The following is an 18,634-nucleotide window of genomic DNA, read 5'->3' as shown; positions in this document are numbered from 1 at the left end:
GCTATTTTCCGAACTTCTTCTGCCCTGCAATCTCCTTTTTGCATTGAGTCACCCAACGCAGGGCTCCCACCCAGCGCAGTCGCCCCATAGATCCCCGGCTGTCCCAGCAGCTGTGGGGCGTCCGGACGAGGCTGCCTCCTTCTGGCTTTGCCCTGCCCTGCTCTAACAAGGGGCAGAGTCCACGCCGGGGTGTGGGGGTGTGGGGCAGCGGCTGAGCTGCTTTTCTGCCTTTGTTCCCTGCCTCCCTCTCTCTCTTTGGGCAACCGGTGAGTAGCGTCTCTGGGGAAGGGGCAGCTCTGCGGTGCTCCTCCACACTGGGGCTGGGAGGGGGACTCCTTTCGCCGTGTGTCAGGTGGGGTGGGGGGCAGGTGTGTGCCGTGGGGCTCTGAGCTTTGGGCGGACGGCACGGAGGGCTGAGGTTCACCTGCCGAGTGGGGACTGTGACCTACCTGGGAATGCAGCCAGCCAGGAGATGGAGGGCGGGGTGGACAGATAGCTGCTCTGGCAGGCTCCCCTTCACCTTGGGCCTTAAAGGGGGCACGCCTGCCCCCAAGGCAGGATCCAGCTCTGGGCTGGTTAAGACGGAGGGGGCAGGAAGTCTGCGCTTGACTCAGAGAGCATGACTTTGGGGCCCCCAGAGAAGCAGTGCAGCAGCCGGGGCTGTTCATGGAATTGCAAAGCTGTGGGGTGGGAAGGGACCCCTCCCCAGGCTCTTCTAGTCCAATCTCAGTTCTGGGTGTGGATTTTGGCCCGTCTCCAGCTCTGGCCGGTAGCTGCAGTTGGGTTGGGACTCTGAGATTAAGGCTCACCTCTTCGTCGGAAGTGTTGGGATTTGATCCGTGTTGATGCTACAGGTCACCTTTTTAGGGACTGACCCACCCGAGGCGGCATAGCTAGAAATGCAAAATCTGTTTTGCATGGAATAACAAACCACACTCTAGAAAACACCAACGCTTCTGAAAATAGCAGCTGTAAAATACAAGCGATGAGCAGAAACTGAGTTTTAAACAGCAGTTAACTTCGAAAGCAACCAAAGTATTAAGGAACAGCTGTTTGGCCCCCGGAGCCCAGGTGGGAAGGCATGCCTGGAGAGAGAGGGGCAAGGATGTGGGGCTGCCCCCCAAAAGGTACTGCCTCTGGCCCCCACCAGTTTAATGGGGCTGCCCTTTGAGGGATGTGTGGAGGGGCTCAGAGGCTGATCTTAATGGCCTTGGAGTAACTTTCTCACAAAGCCTTCTGAAAGACAGGGACTGTCTAGGGAGACTCTTGGACCCTTGAATGATGGAGGAGACCAAGGAGGGCTAAAGGAGGAGAAGGAAATTGCAGAGAAGCCAAAGCAATTCTGTGCATCTGTCCGAGAAACTGAGGCAGACAGTGGGGAGGAGGGAGGAATTCTTGGCTGGTAGAGAAAGACTAGAAATTGTCCGGATGGCATTCCTGCAAGATCTCAAAGAAATGGGAAATTGCTGGTCAAACAAAAATAAATAACTTGTCCCTCGGATCAGACTCCATACTTGAGGACTGGAAAGTAGCCAACGTAACACCAGTTTTTATAAAAGATTATAAAATAATTCCTTCCAGTAGCACCTTAGAGACCAACTAAGTTTGTTATTGGTATGAGGTGGTATCTGAAGAAGTGTGCATGCACACGAAAGCTCATACCAATAACAAATTTAGTTGGTCTCTAAGGTGCTGCTGGAAGGAATTTTTGTTATCATTTTGTTTCGACTATGGCAGACCAACACAGCTATCTACCTGAAACTAAAACTTTTGGGAGTTCTTTGAGAGTGTCAAGAACTATATGAATGCTTTCGTTGAGATTCCCTAGGGGGGCCACATTTGTCAAGGGCCCCAAATTGTCCAGGGCCAAAAGAGATTGCAAGGCGTTCCAGAAGGATGTCTCTCCAAATGCAGCGAACGGGTCATAAAATGGCAAAGGCCGTTCCGTTTGACCAGATTCCATGTAGGGATCATTCAGAAAGGAACCCAACATAAAGCTCCTAACTTTGTGGTGCTGTTGTACAAATCTATGTTGCGACCGCATTTGGAATACTCTAAGGTTACCAGATTTTTTTCAATGAACCCGGGGACACTTTAAAGAGAGAGAGAGAGAGAAGTTATTAAAAAAAGAAGTAGTAAAATCTTCTCTTCTATGGTCTCCTCTGTCGCGCGGCCTTCTTCTGGGCCCCGGCCGTGTGTCCTTGCCCTCCCGGTGCTCTCCTACCTCTCCTCTGCGGCAGCGCAGCAAGATCGAGACTTCTTTCTTTTTTCTCCTTCTTTCTTTCTCCTCGTTCTTCTTCACCTCTCCCCTTTCCTTTTGCATTGGCTCCGGGGTTTTCCTGGCCCCAGAGCGCCGCTGGGCAGGTGGCTGGGCGCTCTTGCTCTCAGCTCGATTTGGGTCGTGGGGTGTGTGTGTGTCAGTGGCTCCCCCAGTTGATGCACCGGGCGTCCCTAGTGGCAGCGACAGCGGCAGTCTCATCAGCCCGGAGCCAGCCTGGTAGCTTCAGGAGCTGCTCGCTGCCGTGGCGCCCACCATGTTGCCTCACCGGATGTCCCCATACGATGTGTCTTGTGCCGTTGAACCAATCATGCAGCATTCATTCCCTACTAATAAATCTACGACACTTAAAATATAAATCCGGGGACTTTAAATGAAATCCGGGGACGGATTTTGTCCGGGGACGGATTTGTAAATCTGGGGACTGTCCCCGGGAAATGGGGACGTCTGGTAACCATAGAATCCTCTGCTCAGTTCTGGTCGCCTCACCTCAAGAAGGATGTTGTAGGATTGGAAAAGGTCCAGAAAAGAGCCCCCCCACCCCAAGTGATCAGGGGTTGCAGTGGTTGCCCAAGGGCTTATAGCCCAAGGGAAGAGGGGGCAAGCTAGAAGCTTATAAAATGATGCCTGGGCTGGAGAAGGGGGCTAGAGAGAAAAATTCCCCCTTCCTTCCAACGCTAGGACTTCGGGGCATCCAGTGAAGCCGGATGTTGGGAGATTCGGGGCAGAGAAAGAAAGACCCTTCTTCATGCAGAGTTGAACTGTGGAACTCCCTGCCACAGGAGGCCATGAGGGCCACCCACTTGGAGGGCTTTAAAGGAGGAGCAGGAGGAAAGGGCCGTCCATGGCAAATAACAGGGCTGGGCCATCCATTGATAGAGCAGCCAAATCCGGTTTGAGATCCATATTGAGATACTGGTTTCATCATTTCAGACCTGGCAATGTATCGCGAATCATGATGTGTGTTTGTGTGCTATGCAAAAATCACCGTGCAGGGGAAGCCGTGAAGCCAGCCGATGGCTCTTTGTAGTTCCATCCTTATTTCAGACATCGTGATGAGACACCGGTATATCGCGATGTTTAGCTTGTGATCAATCACAATATTGGAAACGAGATCTCCCCCCCCCCAGCTCTTCTCTGCCTCCGCAATGGGCACCTGCAATCCATCTGAGCTCCAGTTACTGGGATGGGCAGGAGGGGGCTGTTGCTTTGTGCATGTCCTTTTGGGGACACCCCACGGGCACATCTGGCTGGCCCCTGTGAGAACAGGGTGGTGGGCTTGGGGGCCCCCCCTTGGCCTGATCCAGCCGGCTCTTCTGAGACCCTGCTACCCATGCCAGACCCGCCAGGCAGGAGCCCTCGTGGCAGCCGGGATCTGTGCCCAGCCTGTTGCAACCCAGAGACCTCCGCCTCTCCCTCTCTTGCAGAAGGCGGCAGCCTCTCTTGGGCGGACTTTAGACTTTCCCTGGCCTTGAGGCGGAAGGAATTTCCCCCGGTTTATTTCATCTGGCCAGGAAGGACGTGTTTGGGATACGTGGAAACGCCTTTCCCAGGCCTCTAACTTGCGCCAAAGAGCCCCACCCTTGCCAGCAGCGGGAGGGAGGGAGGGCTTGTGGGTGAGGGCAGGGCCTGATCCCGCTGCTGCTGCTGCCAAGGGTGGCAGCTGTTGCGGCTGCTTCTCCTCCGTTGCCAAGAGGAACCCCCCCCCCGGGGGGGACGACCCAGGCTCCTCCTTGGCCTGCGTTCCTCCTGCTTGTTTGTAAGGTGAGAACTTGGCTCGTGGGTCGCCTGGCATTCTGCCTCCCCCCCCCCAGCTCAGCCTCCTCTTGGCGGGGGAAGGAGATGCCAAGCAGAGGGGCTGCATTCGGATCCTGCTCCTCTTTTCGTTGCATTTGAGGAAGCTTCCCTAGAAAGAGACCCAGCACAATAAGGAGAAATGCAATTAAAAGCAGCGCCTCGTTCCTCTTCCGGGACTGAAATAAACCACCAGAAGCAGAAGTGGCTTTTAAAAAAAGAAGTGGGGGGGGGATTAAGTGTCTCCTGCAATAAATCCTTGATCTCTAGGTCAGAGGGGCTCAGAGAGAAGGCCAAGGGGAGGGCTGCCCCCCCAAGACCCTTCCCCCTTTGGCTTAGCTGCTGGATCTCCTGCGGTTGCTGGTGGCCCAAGCCCTGGCAGGTCTACATGAGAGTAAGTGGCTCTTGCAGGGCTTTGCATAATGCAGCTGTTTCCCTGGAAGATGCGAATGTTTCGCAATGGCCGTTGGCCGAGGGGCCTTCAGAGCAGAGCTAGCAAAATTCAGCAGCTTGGCCCCCACCCCATTCCCAAGAGGACCAGCGGGAAAAGAGGCCGAACACGAGAATAAAAGAAAGTCCTTTTTCATGTAGCGCAAAGTTAAACTGGGGGACTCCCTGCTGCAGGCGGCGGGGATGGCCAAGAACTCAAATGGCCTTCAAAGAGGGTGAGATAAATTCATGGAGGGAGATCCGTGGCTCCTTCGTGGCTCAGGGCCTCCAGACCTTCAGGACCCACCGACCCAGACCTTCCGCTTCTCCTGAGGCCCTTCTCTGGGTGCCCCCCTCCAGGGGGGGCCGGAGAACAGGCCTTTTCTGTGGTGGCTCCCCGGTTGTGGGGCACTCTCCCTGGAGAGGCTCGCCTGGTGCCATCCTGAAATGCCTTTTGGCGCCAGGAAGAAACATGGCCCTTTGGCCATTAAATAATCGATGGCCTGTGAAAGTGAGGCAGAGGGGAATTTTTTTACCACGATCATTTTACTATTAGGCTGTCTGTCGGTATGCTTTGTTTTATGATTTTATCATTGGTGATCTGTAACGCGTTTCTAATGTTGTTAGATCTGATATTCGGTCTTTGGATATTTGGCTGCTCCCAGTCACCAGTCTGGCTGCCGCATTTTGGATTAGCATTCTGGACCCTGCAAAGTGGGCCAAGTTCCTGAGAGGCCGCCCAGGTCCCCCAAAAGAGTCTCATGGGTGCCAAGTGGGGATTCTAACCCTGGTCTCTCGCAGGTCCCTAGTCTGCCTCTCTAACCACTGTGCCACACAGTCTCATTTAAGATACCTGGCGTTTAGGATCTCTGAATGCCGGCAGCCAGGAGGGATTTGTCCTGAACGTCTGAGAAACGGCTTCTGAAAATGATCTCCGGATGAGTGGGGGGAAGAGATGGTGACATATCTGTGGGGCATCTCTGGGGCAGGCGCCTCAGACCTCTGTGGGTGGGGAGAGAAGGAAGGAGTGAGGTTTTCGTAGCGGATCGTATCTTGGCTTAACACTCCTCCAAAGAGCCGGTTGCTCTTTGCCTTTATTTTGCTTCTGCGGAGCCTTTCAGGGCAAGGAGGGAGCCATCGCTGGGCTGAGCAGGAGGTCAGGGAACTGTAGGAATCACAGCAGAAGAATCCCAGGCAGGCAGCCTTGCAGCTCAGCTGGCTTGAAAAAGCGGCAGTATCTGCCTGACTTTCTGCCCCAAGCAGAGCTTCCCTCTCAGGCACAGTCTACCAGTGGCAAAGGCTGGATTATGGGGTGTTTCAGAACTAGCTGGAGGTGGCCCTTGCCCATCGTGTCTGGGGGGTGGCGGCAGGGGGGGGGAAATGCTGTTTCTTTTGTTTGAAAAGTTGCTCAACATAAACTTTTCAGATAAGCACACATATATAAAAAAGAAAAAAAATAAGAAGAAAAATTGGAAGAATTTCTTCCAGATTTATTCTACAAAAATCTCAATAATAAAACTTGATTGACTTCCATCACTTACACTGCACTTCCTATCTGCTTATCTGAAAAATATATGTATGTATTTGTAGGTCTTTTGCTTGTGTTTGGTAATAATTATGTTAAATAAAAGAAAAGAAGTTGCTCAACATTGGAGGGGGTGGACTGGATGACCCTTGGGGTGCCTTCTGGCTAGATGATTCTATTATTCAAGGAGTGTGGTGGAGTCTCCTTCTTTGGAGGTCTTTAAGCAGAGGCTTGACAACCATATGTCAGGAGTGCTCTGATGGTGTTTCCTGCTTGGCAGGGGGTTGGACTCAATGGCCCTTGGGGTCTCTTCCAACTCTATGATTCTATGATTCTATTCTATGATTCTGTTATTCCTTGGAGGTTTTCAAGCAGAGTTTGGATGGCCGTCTGTTGGGGGTTCCTTAGCGGGGGTTTCCTGCATTGCTGGGGGTTCGGCTGGATGACCCACGGGGTCCCTTCCGACCCTCCAATTTTGCAATTCCTTTGAAAGAGTTTGGAATACAGCACACACACACACACATATGGATCAATAGGAGAGATTGTGGAAGGTGGATATTAAATTCGCAGCATACTTAGGGAGAACATCATGAAGATGTTATATAGATGGCATTGTACCCCCTTGAAACTAGCGAAAATGTATAAATGTATAATGTGGAGTAGACGGGAACAAGATGAAAGAATATAAAACTGGGGGGGGGGAACGACAGTATATGCAGTACAATGAGAATGATTGGAAGACTCGTCAGAAGTCTTTTTTATTTAAGTGCTTAATTTACTATTAATTAGGAAGGTTAAGTGTTTTCTTTATGTACGTAAATTTGCTGTTTCTTCTTCTGTTTTCTCTTAATTGTTTTTTCTTTTTGTAGTATGAAATTGTAATTTCTTTGTATAAGTATGTAATTAAAATTAATAAAGATTATTAAAAAAATACACCCCAGTTTGAGGTCACGGCTCCCGCTCACTCTTTCCTCCCCACGTTCTGTTTCCGCAGGCCGGGGCTTCCTCCGAAGCAAAATGGCGCCCCCCCTGGCCACAAGGACCTCCCGCCCCCCCTCCTTGCCTGCCCCGTGCCCAGCAGCCGTCCTCGGAGGAGCCAGTCCAGCGCACGGCCGCCTGTGACCCCTGATCGCCCGCCACAGCCTCTCCCCCCCCCCGTGACACCCCCCCCCGCAGCACTGCCCTTCCCGATGGAGAGGATGAGCTGGCTGAGCAAGCTGAACCCCCGGGCGGGGGCCGGGGGGCACCGGGGAACCCGTGGCGCCAGCCTGCAGAGCCCCATGGCGGCCGACCCCGAAACCTGCCTCATGGTCTTCAAGAATCACTGGGTCCAGGTGAGTGGCTGGCAGGGAGGGGGTTGGGGGGGAGAGGGGACGTTCCCCCCCAAGAGAGGCTTCGGGGTGGGGGGCGTGCATGGACAGCTGTGGAACTCACTGCCACTGGAGACTGATGGCCGCTTTAAGAGGAACAGAGGAATTCATGGAGGAGGAGGAGAGGGTTATCGAGGGCTAGTAGCCACAGGGGATCTGCTCTGCCCCCCAAAACAGGGGCAGCAACATTCTGCATCCTGGGTGTTGGGAACCACAGGAAGAGAAATGTTTTTTTGTGTGAGTGTGTGTGTTTTCTCTCTCAATATAATATCAAAAATTATACAAATATTATTCAAAAATTATACAAATTACCGTATTTTTCGCTTCATAAGACGCACCTTTTTCTTCCTAAAAAGTAAGGGGAAATGTCTGTCCGTCTTATGGAGCGAATGTGTGGTCCCTGGAGCCGAATTGCCCAAGATCATGCTTGCTTTTTGAAAGAGGGAAGAGGGTGTTGAAACAAAGCCTGATCATTTGCCGATGGGGGAGAGAGATAAGGGAGGCTAGAGATAAAGGAGGCTGCCTGGGAGGGGGAAGAAGAAGAGTAAGAAGAGTTTGGATTTGACACCCCGCTTTATCACTACCCAAAGGTACTCAAAGCGGCTCACATTCTCCTTTCCCTTCCTCCCCCACAACAAACACTCTGTGAGGTGAGTGGGGCTGAGAGACTTCAGAGAAGTGTGACTGGCCCAAGGTCACCCAGCAGCTGCATGTGGAGGAGCAGAGACGCGAACCCTGTTCCCCAGATTACGAGTCCACCACTCTTCACCACTACACCACACTGGGAGGGGGGAGGTAAAAGCCCATGGATCCTCAGGATTTTTACATTGGGCCACCCCAAATTCACCATCATAGCATGTCCATGGCTATAGCCTGCACCAAAAAAACCCATGCATCCACTGTTTCCTGGGGCTTCAGTGGTGCAAAAATATGGTTACAAAGCACAGATCCACATGGATCCTCAGGATTGGGTCACCCCAAATTCACCATCAGATCACTGTTTCATTTAGAATATTTATTTTTCTTATTTTCCTCCTTCTCTAAAAACTACGTGCGTCTTATGGAGCAAAAAATACGGTATACATTTGTTTACAAGCTTCCGCAGAGCTTTCCCAGCTTTTCCTATCGTTGACACACTTTTTAGACACACATCATTTTGCGACACAGTAATTCAGTTTTACAGGTAAACCGGAGGTTAAACTAACCTCTTTCCAGCTTCGGAAGGAGGGCAGAGAGTGTTTGTGCAACGCTCCTGCACATTGCAGCCGACACACGAATGTCTCAAGACACACAGTTTGGAAAGCTCTGCCCTATGATGTACAGTGGTACCTTGCTTTTTGAACATTGACGAACATTTTGGTTATCAAATGCCATAAACCCAAAGGTAAATGCTTCGGTTTTCGAACATGCCGTGCGGCTTTCGCTGAGTACAAGTTCCTGGGGCCTGTTGGCTATTGAGTTTTAGGTTTTCGGACGTTTCAGAAATTGAAGGGTCTTCTGGAGTGGATTATGTTAGAGAACCGAGGTACCACTGTATTTTAGAAAAGGCTCCCCAATGTCTCCCTGTTTGTGCCCCGTGTATGGACAGGAGGGGGAGAGTTTGGTGGTGCAAATATCCAGAGTGAGGGGGGTCAGGTGGGATTGCTATGAGGAATTATGAAAAATGAAGCAAGCCATTGTGTCCGCGATGGAAGCATCACATTGACTGGGTTTAATTCATTGACAGTGGTTTCTGATCGAATCCCACAAGCCTCTCCACCTCTGCCATTTGCTTTCTCTACGCCTGACAGGCATGTATAAGCATTCTGAAACACAGGCCAGTTGCTTCATCAGGCATCTTGGGTCATAAAGGTAGAAGGTACCTTTGATGTTGTTTAATCTTTAGACAGATTTTAAGGGCCTCGAAGAGAGTTCACAAGGAGATGGTAAATTCTGCCATCCTGCCTCTTCTGTTTATGACCTCCGTGGTTTTGCTGAAAGTATTCTCCTCCATTTCTGTTTTATTGACTCTGAACTACAGATGTATGTTCAAGTAGGAAATAGTTTCTTTGTGGTTAAAAGAATTTCTTCTGATCTGACTTTGTCCCACGTGGGGTTTTGAAATGCTCAGAGGGAGCCTGATTGGTTCTTATGAATACTGTGTAAAAAGTTCTTTTGTGAATAAAACGACCTGGGCCAAGGGGGGGGGAGAGGATTATTATTATTGGTCTTGCTGGTCAAGCCTGGTGTGTATTCTGTTAATCAGGGTCCGATCCTTCCTTGCTTTGGGAAGGCTACAGGAGAGTTTGGGGGCATCTGTGAGAGCAGAGGTTCCTCTTGCGGAGCCTCCAGCCCCAGAGGCAGTCTGCCTTGGTTTCCGTCTGACTCTCTCCCCCACCCCCTTCACAGGTGCTGCGCATCCTGGAGAAGAGCCCGGCCTCGCGGGGGGCGCAGGGGGGCGCGGCGGACGACCTGAGCGCCGTGCGCAACCACACGCTGCAGATGCTGACGCTGCTGGCGGAGGAGCGCCCCCGGGCGGAGGGCTCCCCGGGCCCCATCCTGGAGCTGGCGCTGGCCGAGAACGTCCTGGGCCGCCTGCTGGCCTGGCACCTGCGGCGGGGGGAGCTCCCCGAGGAGCGCAAGGCCGAGCTGCTCAAGCTCTACGAGATGCTCCTAGGCCAGGCGCACCAGCCCCTCCTGCGCCACCGGCCCGTCCTGGGGCCCCTCCTGCGCTTGCTGGGCCTTTGCGCCGGCCCGGCCTCGCCCGCCCTGGAGGGCAGCCTCGTGCTCCTGCTGCACCAGCTCTGCGTCTCGGCGGCCCGGGAGCCCCCCCTGCTGGAGCTCTTTTTCCACAGCCCCCCCGCGGCGGGCGAGCCGGGCCCCGCCAACCTGCTGGTCTTCTCCCTGCTGGTGCCCTTCATCCACCGTGAGGGGCTGGTGGGGCAGCAGGCCAGAGACGCCCTCCTCCTCCTCATGGCCCTGTCCGCCGGGAGCCACACCGTCGCTCGATACATCACCGACAACTCCTTCTTCTGCCCGGTAAGGAAGGGGGCAGCGGGGGGGGGGGTGTGTGAGAGGGGGCAGAAGCCTTGCCCCAAATCAGCTGTGGCTCCTGCGTTGCAGGGGGTGGACTAGATGATGCCTGGGTTCCCCTCCAACTCTGTGATTCTGTGAGTGCCTGGGGCAGCAGGAGCATGGAAGGCGCTCTGGGCACCGCAGAGCACAGATGCCCTGGCCTGAGAGGTTATTCCAGGGTGCCCCCATGAGGACTAGGCACATGGAGCGACAATATGCAAGCAGTAAAAGATTTGTAAAACCTTGCAGTCGGAATCCTACATGCCAAGGTTTCTGTTCCAGCCTCCCCAGATTTGGTCCTGCCCCAGATACAATCCTATGTAGATTGATGAAGTAATAATAGTAATAGTAATGATGATGATGATAATAAAATTTATTACTTATACCCCGCCCATCTGCCCAGGCCTTCCCAGCCACTCTGGGCGGCTTCCAGCAGAATATTAAAACACAATAAAAGATGAAACAGTAAAAGCTTCCCTAAACAGGGCTGCCTTCACATGTCTTCTAAAACTCAGTTGATTTCCCTGACATCTGATGGGAGGGCGCCACCACTGAGAAGGCCCTGTGCCTGGTTCCCTGTTACCTCACTTCTTGCAGCGAGGGAACCGCCAGAAGGCCCTTGGAGCTGGATCTCTGTGTCCGGGCAGAATGATGGGGGTGGAGACGCTCCATGGACAGCTGTGAGTCCAAAATGACACCCAGGCTGCACACCTGGTCCTTCAGAGGTATAGTTACCCTATTCAGGACCAAGCAGTCCCCCACAAACCCAAAACAGGACTTCTATCTTGTCAGGGTTCAGCCTCAATCTGCAGAGTCTCCAACCGCCAGGCCACTTCGAAAGATCCTAGGATGGTAGACCTGGAAGGGGAACCCCAAAGGTCATCTAGTCCAACCCCTTGCAAGGCAGGAATCTCAGCTGGATAATCGGTGTCAGACGACCATTTAACCTCTTCTTAAAAACCTCCAGGGAAGGAGAGTCCCACCCCAATTCTTAATACTACTACTACTACTACTAATAATAATAATAATAATTTATTTATTTATACTTCACCCATCTGGCCAGGCCTCCCCAGCCACTCTGGGCAGCTCCCAATAGAATATTAAAAACACAATACAGCATTAAACATTTAAAACTTCCCTCAACAGGGCTGCCTTCATGGGTGTCCCATGCTCTTTGCATAGCCTCTCTTCTGGGGTGGGGGGGAAGTTGCCAGGAGTTTTGCGCCTGATAAATCTCGAACGCCCCTTCCCCCCCCAACACCCTCTCTCTCCTCGCCCCCCCCCCAGGTGCTGGCTACTGGCCTGAGCGCCCTGTACTCCTCGCTGCCCCGCAAGCTGGAGGTCCGGGGGGACGACTGGCACTTCCTGCGGCGGGAGGACTGGGTGGGCGTTCCCTCGCTGGTCCTCTTCATGAACTCGCTGGAGTTCTGCAATGCCGTGATCCAGGTGAGTACGCCTTTGGGGGGGGGAAGGGGCAGGGGCTGGCTGGCCTCCTCACACCCCCAACCACAGCTCTGGTAGCAGCTGGGCCCTTTCTGGGACAGAAAGCCACGTGAAGAGGGATTTGGTTGCAGATCCTGCATGGTAGGGGGTTGGACTGGATGACCCCTGGGGGTCCCTGCCAACTCTGCAGTGCTACGATCCGTTAACTAGCGGGCAGACCCAGGCTGCTGGGTTGTATGGAGTTGCACCACAGGTTTCGCTGGGTGCAGAGACCAGGAAAATCCAAGGCTGGGTGGGCTTTGGGGTCTCTTGGTAGCACTTGTGGAGGCTGCAGAGAGTTAAACGGTGGAACTCCCTGCTGCAGGACGCAGGGCCAGCCGCCCTCCTGGATGGCTTTGAAAGAGAATTGCTAGAAAAATGCAGCCTGTGCTGCTGATAGAAGCAGTGCGACTCATGCAACACGTTGGCGATTAATATGCACAGAACAATATTTATACATACTTTATCAACCTTCTGAGAAAAATACAAAACATTAAATAAAGCCACAGAGACTTGTGAACTAGCCAGCCTGAAATGAACTTATAATGTCTGGTTTCAATAGATTTTTCAATTGCTTAACTCAGTCTTTTGGATAAGTTCATGAAGATGCCAACAAAAGGTAAGTTCGGGGATATTCACAATAGCGAGAGATGCTAGTGGAGTTGTGGATAGGTGTTAATAAAGTTGTACACAATTAAGTTGTAGACGACAGGGTGCTGGTTTCGCCCTGGCAGTCTGTTTCGCCCTGGCAGTCCAAGTACTTGAGGCTGCTGTTTGTCCCCGATGGGGCCCTTTAACTGGGGCTTGCAGGAGGCAAGCTTCTTCAGTGGTCTAATCTCAAAGTCTTAATATGTATATTGATATTCAGTCTTATAGAGAATACTCCTTCTTGGCTTAAGAGACTGATTTGCTGAATCTATTGAAACCAGACATTATTACCGTATTTTTCGCCCCATAGGGCACACCGGCCCATAGGGCGCACCTAGTTTTTTGAGGGGGAAATAAAGGGGAAAAAAATTCCCCCCAGGCGCGGGGGAAGCCCGAGCTGTGCAAATTCGTGCAGCTCTCCCAAGGCTTGCAGAGAGCCGCCTGAAGCCTGGGGCGCACTGAGCTCAGTGCGCCCCAGGCTTCGGGGTGCAGGCAGCTCTCTGCAAGTCGTGGGAGAGCTGCACGAAGTCGCACAGTTCTTCCACGGCTTGCGCAGAGCTTCCTGAAGCCTGCATTCGCCCCATAGGACGCACACACATTTCCCCTTCATTTTTGGAGGGGGAAAAGTGCGTCCTATAGGGCGAAAAATGCGGTAGTTCGTTTTAGGCTGGGTAGTTCGCAAGTCTTTGTGGCTTTGTTTAATGTTCTGTATTTATCTTAAAAGAGAGTTGGGCAGATCCCTGAAGGAGGAGAGGGTTGCCCACGGCTACTTCTGCCAGTCAGAGGTGGCAATTTAGCAACAACGACCCTGCCAGGTAGGATAGGCTGGGAGAAGGCAGGCCCAGGGTCACCTTCATCAAAGCTTGGTTTGAACCCTGGTGTGTGAGGTCCACGTGTGACACTCGCACCCAGAGCTTTCCAACCTTTTTGTGTTGGTGACACACTTTATTTTTGCCTTCCGGTTGCTGGAAGCCAGCAGAGGGGAGGGGAGCTCTCGCACTTGGGTCCCGCTTGCGAGTTTCCCCGTGGGGCATCCGATAGCCCCTGTGAGAGTGGGGCACTGGCTTGGCTGGGCCCCTGGCCTGATCCTGGGGGCGCTTCTCACCTTCTCTCCCCCCCCCCCCGCAGGTGGCCCATCCGTTGGTCCAGAAGCAACTAGTGGATTACATCCACAACGGGTTCCTGGTGCCGGTCCTGGGCCCCGCCTTGCACAAGGTCAGTTCACGCCTGGGCTGGGGTGGGGGGTTGTGTGGTCTGGCCAGGGAGGACCCCCTCTACCTTCCACTCCCTCCCCCCCCCAGGCTTCCCGGAGCTGCCTTTGGGGCAGGTGAATAGCAAGCCTCCTCCCGCCAGATCAGTCCTGCTGCCGGAGCACGCCTGGCTCAGAACTGGCTTTGCTTCTCACCGCCAAGCCAATGGGGAGCGAGGGCAAAGAGGGACCGAGATGATGTCTCTGGGGGGAGGCATGAGCCCCACCAGGACTGGTCCAGCTTCTGCCCCCCTGCCGTTCCTGGGGGTTGGGCTGGATGACCTTCAGGGTACCACCTGGCTGGTCAATTCTGGGGTGTGGCAGCCCCCCTGATCCCCCCTCCCTGCCCCCAGACCTCCATTGAAGAGATGATTGCCAGCACGGCCTACCTGGACCTGTTCCTGCGCAGCATCAGCGAGGCTGCCCTCCTGAAGACCTTCCTGCGCTTCCTCCTCCTCCATCGCCACGACAACAGCACCATCCTCGACACACTGGTCTCCCGCATCGCCAGCAACTCCCGGGTGTGTCTTGGGGGGGGCGTGTGGGGAAGACCCCGAGGGGACCGGGGCAGGAGTCAGCCGTGTGCCAGGAGCACAGTGTCCTACCTTGCAGGGCTGGTGTGGCCGCTCTTTGCTCCTGCCCTGCCCCACACAAAAGGGTCCTGGGATCGGGGGGGGGGCGGGCGTGGGCTCATCCCTATCCCGGGGGGGTGGGGTGGGGAGGAAGAGAATATGATTCTTCTTCTCGTTGCCCAGGGGGTGGCTTGGGGAGGTGTTGCTGGTGGGGGCTGGAGTGGGGGAAGCCTTCTGCCCCACTGCCCCCTTCATTCCTCTCTTTCTCTCCCCCCCCCCCCAGCTCTGCATGGTCTCGCTCAGCCTCTTCCGGACTCTGCTCAACCTGCACTGTGAAGACGTCTTGCTGCAGCTGGTGCTCAGGTAGCCCCCCCCTCCCGAACCCTTGGCACTCTGGCTCATGCGATCGTCGGAAGGGACCCCCAAGGGTCATCTAGTCCAGCCCCCTGCAAGGCAGGGATCGAACCCGCAACCTTGGCATCCTCCCGCTCTCGCCAGCAGAGCCCTGGGCTCCCTGTTCCTGCTCCCAGAGACTTCCCTGGTGCAGGGGCTCCCCCTGGTGGCACCGTTGGCCCTCTTCACCCATCAGCCTCATCTTCCAGGTAACCTAAGGTTACCAGATTTTTTTCATTGAATCCAGAGACACTTTTTTTTTTTGAAAAGAGAAAAAAGTTATTTTAAAAAAGAGAGCTCCCCTCTTTTTTCTCCTTCCTCTTTCTCTCTCTTCTCCTTCTCCTCTCCTCCTTCTCCCTGCCTTGGCTCCGGGGTTTTCATGGCCCTGGAGCGCCGCTGGGCAGTCGGACTGGTGGCCAGGTGCTCTTGCTCCCGGCTTGATTTGGGTTGCAGGGAGGGGGGGTCAGCGGTTCCCCCAGTTGACCTGCCGGGCGTCCCCGGTTCCCCCTCAGCAGTGGCGCCCGCTGTTTTGCCTCGCTGGATGTGTCTTATGCCATTGAACCAATCACACAACATTCATTCCCTACTAATAAATCTATAACACTTAAAATATAAATCTGGGGACATTAAATGAAATCTGGGGACAAATGTGTGAATCCAGGGACTGTCCCCAGGAAACGGATGTCTGGGAACCATAGGGTGTCCTCCCCGCTGTTTTCAGGGGTTGGCGTAGATGACTCCGGGGTTCCTTCCAACGCTACGATTCTGTGGCTGCCGGGGTTCTCCGGCTGCGCTTCCTGCCCCGTCGGGGTGGGCTGGATGGCCTTTGGGTTCCCCTCCGCAGCTCTGCTTTTCCGCGGCAGGTACCTGATCCCCTGCAGCCACGTCATGCTGAGCCAGAGGCGGGCGGTGAAGGAGCTGGACCTTTACGGCAAGGCGGCCAGCAAGTTCCTCTCGCTCGTCCCCCAGTGCTGCCGCCCAGAGAGCCCCCCGCCCCCCGAGCGAGAGGAGGAGCACGCCACCTGGTCCAAGGGTGAGCCTCTCGCGGCCGGGCGGGAGGGGCAGGGGGTGGAGGGGCACGTGGAATGGGCAAGGGGGGCCTTGGCACCGGCGACATTTGTGGGGCTGCTCTCTGCCTCCCCCCAGTTTGCAGGCTGGGGGCGGGGGCGGGAGTGATATCCTCGCTGGGGGTCTGGGGCAGTGGAGCCTGGAGGGCATTTTGCGGTGGGTGCTGGACCCACGCCTCTTTGGGTGGGGGGGAGAGGGCAGCATTTTCCCGCTGGGGGGTTGCAAAGCCTGCTCTACTCCCGGTTTGTGTTGAGCAGGAGTTAACTGAACCACAGAACTGCAGATTATGACGGGATCCCCAAAACTCATCTAGTCCACCCCCACAGATAAACAGATGGGGTGGGTCTCAGGCAAAAAGGGCAGGTCTTCCAGGAGCCCCAGTGGGGGGGGCAGGAATAATCTCAGGGTTGTGGGTCCCACATTGGGGAAAAGATTCCTGCCTTGCAGGGATTTGGACTAGATGACCCTCGGGGTCCCTTCCAACTCCACGATTTGGTGACCCCCCTCCTCTCTCCCCCCCCCAGGTCACGGCAGCCCCAGTGTGGACTCCTATTCGGTGGTGACGGTGCCCAAGCCCTCCACGCCCTCACGCCTCTCCTTCTTCATGCGCCAGCCCAGCTTTGGCCCCGATCCTGCCGGCCCCGCCTCCCCCCGCTCCCCGGGGACCCCCGTCGGCAGCCCCTCCCACCGGACCCCCCCTCGCTGGGAGGAGGCCTGCGAGTTGGAGGGCAACTACCTGGAATACCTGCGCGACGCCCGCCTGAACGTCGACCGCTGCGTCTGGGCCTGCCGCGTCTGGTCGGCCCCCTACGACGGAGAGCGGCCCCCTCCCGCCAGCCTGGACCCCTCCCTGCCTCGCCAGGGCGACCCCCTCACCTACACCTCCTTCCAGCCCGGCGGGCACCCAGGGCCTGCCTCCCCCCGGACTAAGAAGCGGGGCGCTCCGCCTGAGGAGGGGTCCGCCCCCAAGGGAACCCCGGACGCTGGCACCTCGCCCCCTGCCGCCTCCCCCGGCAGCGAGGACCCGGTGCCCCTGCTGAATGGGGCGCACTCGGAGCCTGCGCTGATCAAGAAGGTCCGCCGGTGCCCGCAGGAGGGGGCCGTGGTGGAGAACGGGGGCCTCCCAGAGACCCCCGGCCCGGACGAGTCGCTGGCGCCGGCCGAGAACGGGGGCGCCCACCCCGTGGAGAGGTTTGCAGCAGAGCTGCGGCGCTTGGAGGACGAGATGGCGAACGGGGGCCGGGGGGAGGAGGAGGAGCCCCCCCAGGCGGACCCCCTCAGCCCCGAGGAAGAGGAGGCCTATCGCAGCTTCGCCGCTCCCCCCGAGGGCAGCCTGGGGCCCACCCGCCTGGCCGACCCCCTGGCGCAGATTGTCGGCAGCCCCCCACCCACCCCGGGGGCCCTCCCCAGCCAACCGTTCACAGGTGAGTCGTTGGAGGTCTCTCTGGCCCCTGCTGCTTCTGGAGGCCCCCCACTCTCCAGGGGTCCCCCTTGCCCCCCCAGGCTAAGTCTGCTGTGTAAGGTGGGAGTTTAGCCTGAGTGGGGCTTCCCCAGAGGAACTTCTGGAGGGGATCAGAGGGGTCAGACCTGGGCAGCAGATGGTTGGGGCCCAGTGGATGGGGAGGGGGGTCCTAGTTCCCTTCGGAAGGAGTCGGGGCACATGGGCACTCTGCCCGCTGCCCACTTCGCCCGCCCAGCCTTGGGCTCCTTTCCCAAAGGCAAGAGACTCCATTCTCTTTCTCTGCTTCCAGTTTCGTCCGTCTCCTTCTCCTCTGCTCCCCCTTTCTTTGTCCTTTTTCCTCCTATTGTTTCTTCCTTTTCCTGTCTACTTTTCCTTTTCCCTCTCCTTCCTTCCTTCCTTCCTTCCTTCCTTCCATCCATCGTTCCTCTCCTTCTTTCTTCTCTTTCCTTCCATCTTTCTTTTCCTTCCTTTCTTCATCTCCTTCCTTCCCTTCCTTTCCTTTTCTTCCATCTTTCCTTTCCTTTTAGACCCCCCCGCGTTGTTGTTGTTGCTGCTGCTCCTTTCCTGCTCCTGCCTTTTCTCCGCCTGCCCCCCCCCCGCCCTCGCCCCCCCGGCATCTCTCCAGTGCAGGCAAGGCTGGTCTGGGTCTGATGGGGCTCCCACCCCCAGGAGCCAGAGGCTGCCAAGGGGCAGCGCTAGTGTCACCCGGGGGCCTCTTCTCCCTTGGCGTGACCCCATCTGGGAGGGGGGGCCTTTCCCCTGCAGAGCAACATGGCTGATGTTGCCCCATCCCGTCTCCGCCCATTGGGACATCCAGCCCCCCGTGTCCCCAGAGGCTCTTGGGCAGAGAGAGAGCTCTGGCCCTTTTCTTGAAGCTGCAGGTGCTTTTTTGCATGCCAAGGAGACCTCGGCCACTTGGGCATATGCATTGCGGGTGGGTGGGGGGAACCTAAATGATCCTTGGCGGGGGTGTCTACATCTCTGCAATCCCCTGTCGGGTCTTTGGCCCTGTTTGCACCAAGTGGCTCAGCGGGCTCACATAATCACAAAACCTGCTTTAAAAGCTGCAAGGAAGGAGAAAATGTTTAAAAATTACTGCCCCCCCCCCAAAAAAAATCCCAGAGTCCTTTCTGTTGGGGATAATTCAGACTGAAATACCCAGGTGTCAAAAAAGGTTATTTATATATGCCAATACTTCGGCCCGTGTTTTGTTAGCCCTAAAACGGAAAACGAGCGAGGTCCCAACCAAAGAAGAACAGCAACTTAAGCTTGAGAATATGTGCAGCTTGCAGACTTAACATGTAGAAAAA

At 55.3% G+C, this 18,634-nt stretch overlaps 1 protein-coding gene across 1 annotated transcript in view; it reads left to right on the top strand.

Moving 5' to 3' along the window:
• FHIP1B (FHF complex subunit HOOK interacting protein 1B) overlaps nucleotides 1–18,634 on the top strand; it is a 31,130-nt gene that overhangs the window by 7,957 nt on the left and 4,539 nt on the right. Inside the window, exons 3-10 of the mRNA XM_081909628.1 lie at nucleotides 7,021–7,360; nucleotides 9,785–10,414; nucleotides 11,738–11,896; nucleotides 13,709–13,795; nucleotides 14,183–14,350; nucleotides 14,685–14,764; nucleotides 15,658–15,827; nucleotides 16,387–17,286. Coding sequence (XP_081765754.1) covers nucleotides 7,217–7,360; nucleotides 9,785–10,414; nucleotides 11,738–11,896; nucleotides 13,709–13,795; nucleotides 14,183–14,350; nucleotides 14,685–14,764; nucleotides 15,658–15,827; nucleotides 16,387–17,286 — 2,338 coding nt within the window. The 5' untranslated portion in view covers nucleotides 7,021–7,216. The remainder of the gene's footprint in view (nucleotides 1–7,020; nucleotides 7,361–9,784; nucleotides 10,415–11,737; nucleotides 11,897–13,708; nucleotides 13,796–14,182; nucleotides 14,351–14,684; nucleotides 14,765–15,657; nucleotides 15,828–16,386; nucleotides 17,287–18,634) is intronic.

Source organism: Podarcis melisellensis (genome assembly GCF_964234715.1).
Source record: "Podarcis melisellensis genome assembly, chromosome: 4".
NCBI lineage: Eukaryota > Metazoa > Chordata > Lepidosauria > Squamata > Lacertidae > Podarcis > Podarcis melisellensis.
This window is presented reverse-complemented; position numbering and strand designations above follow the sequence as displayed.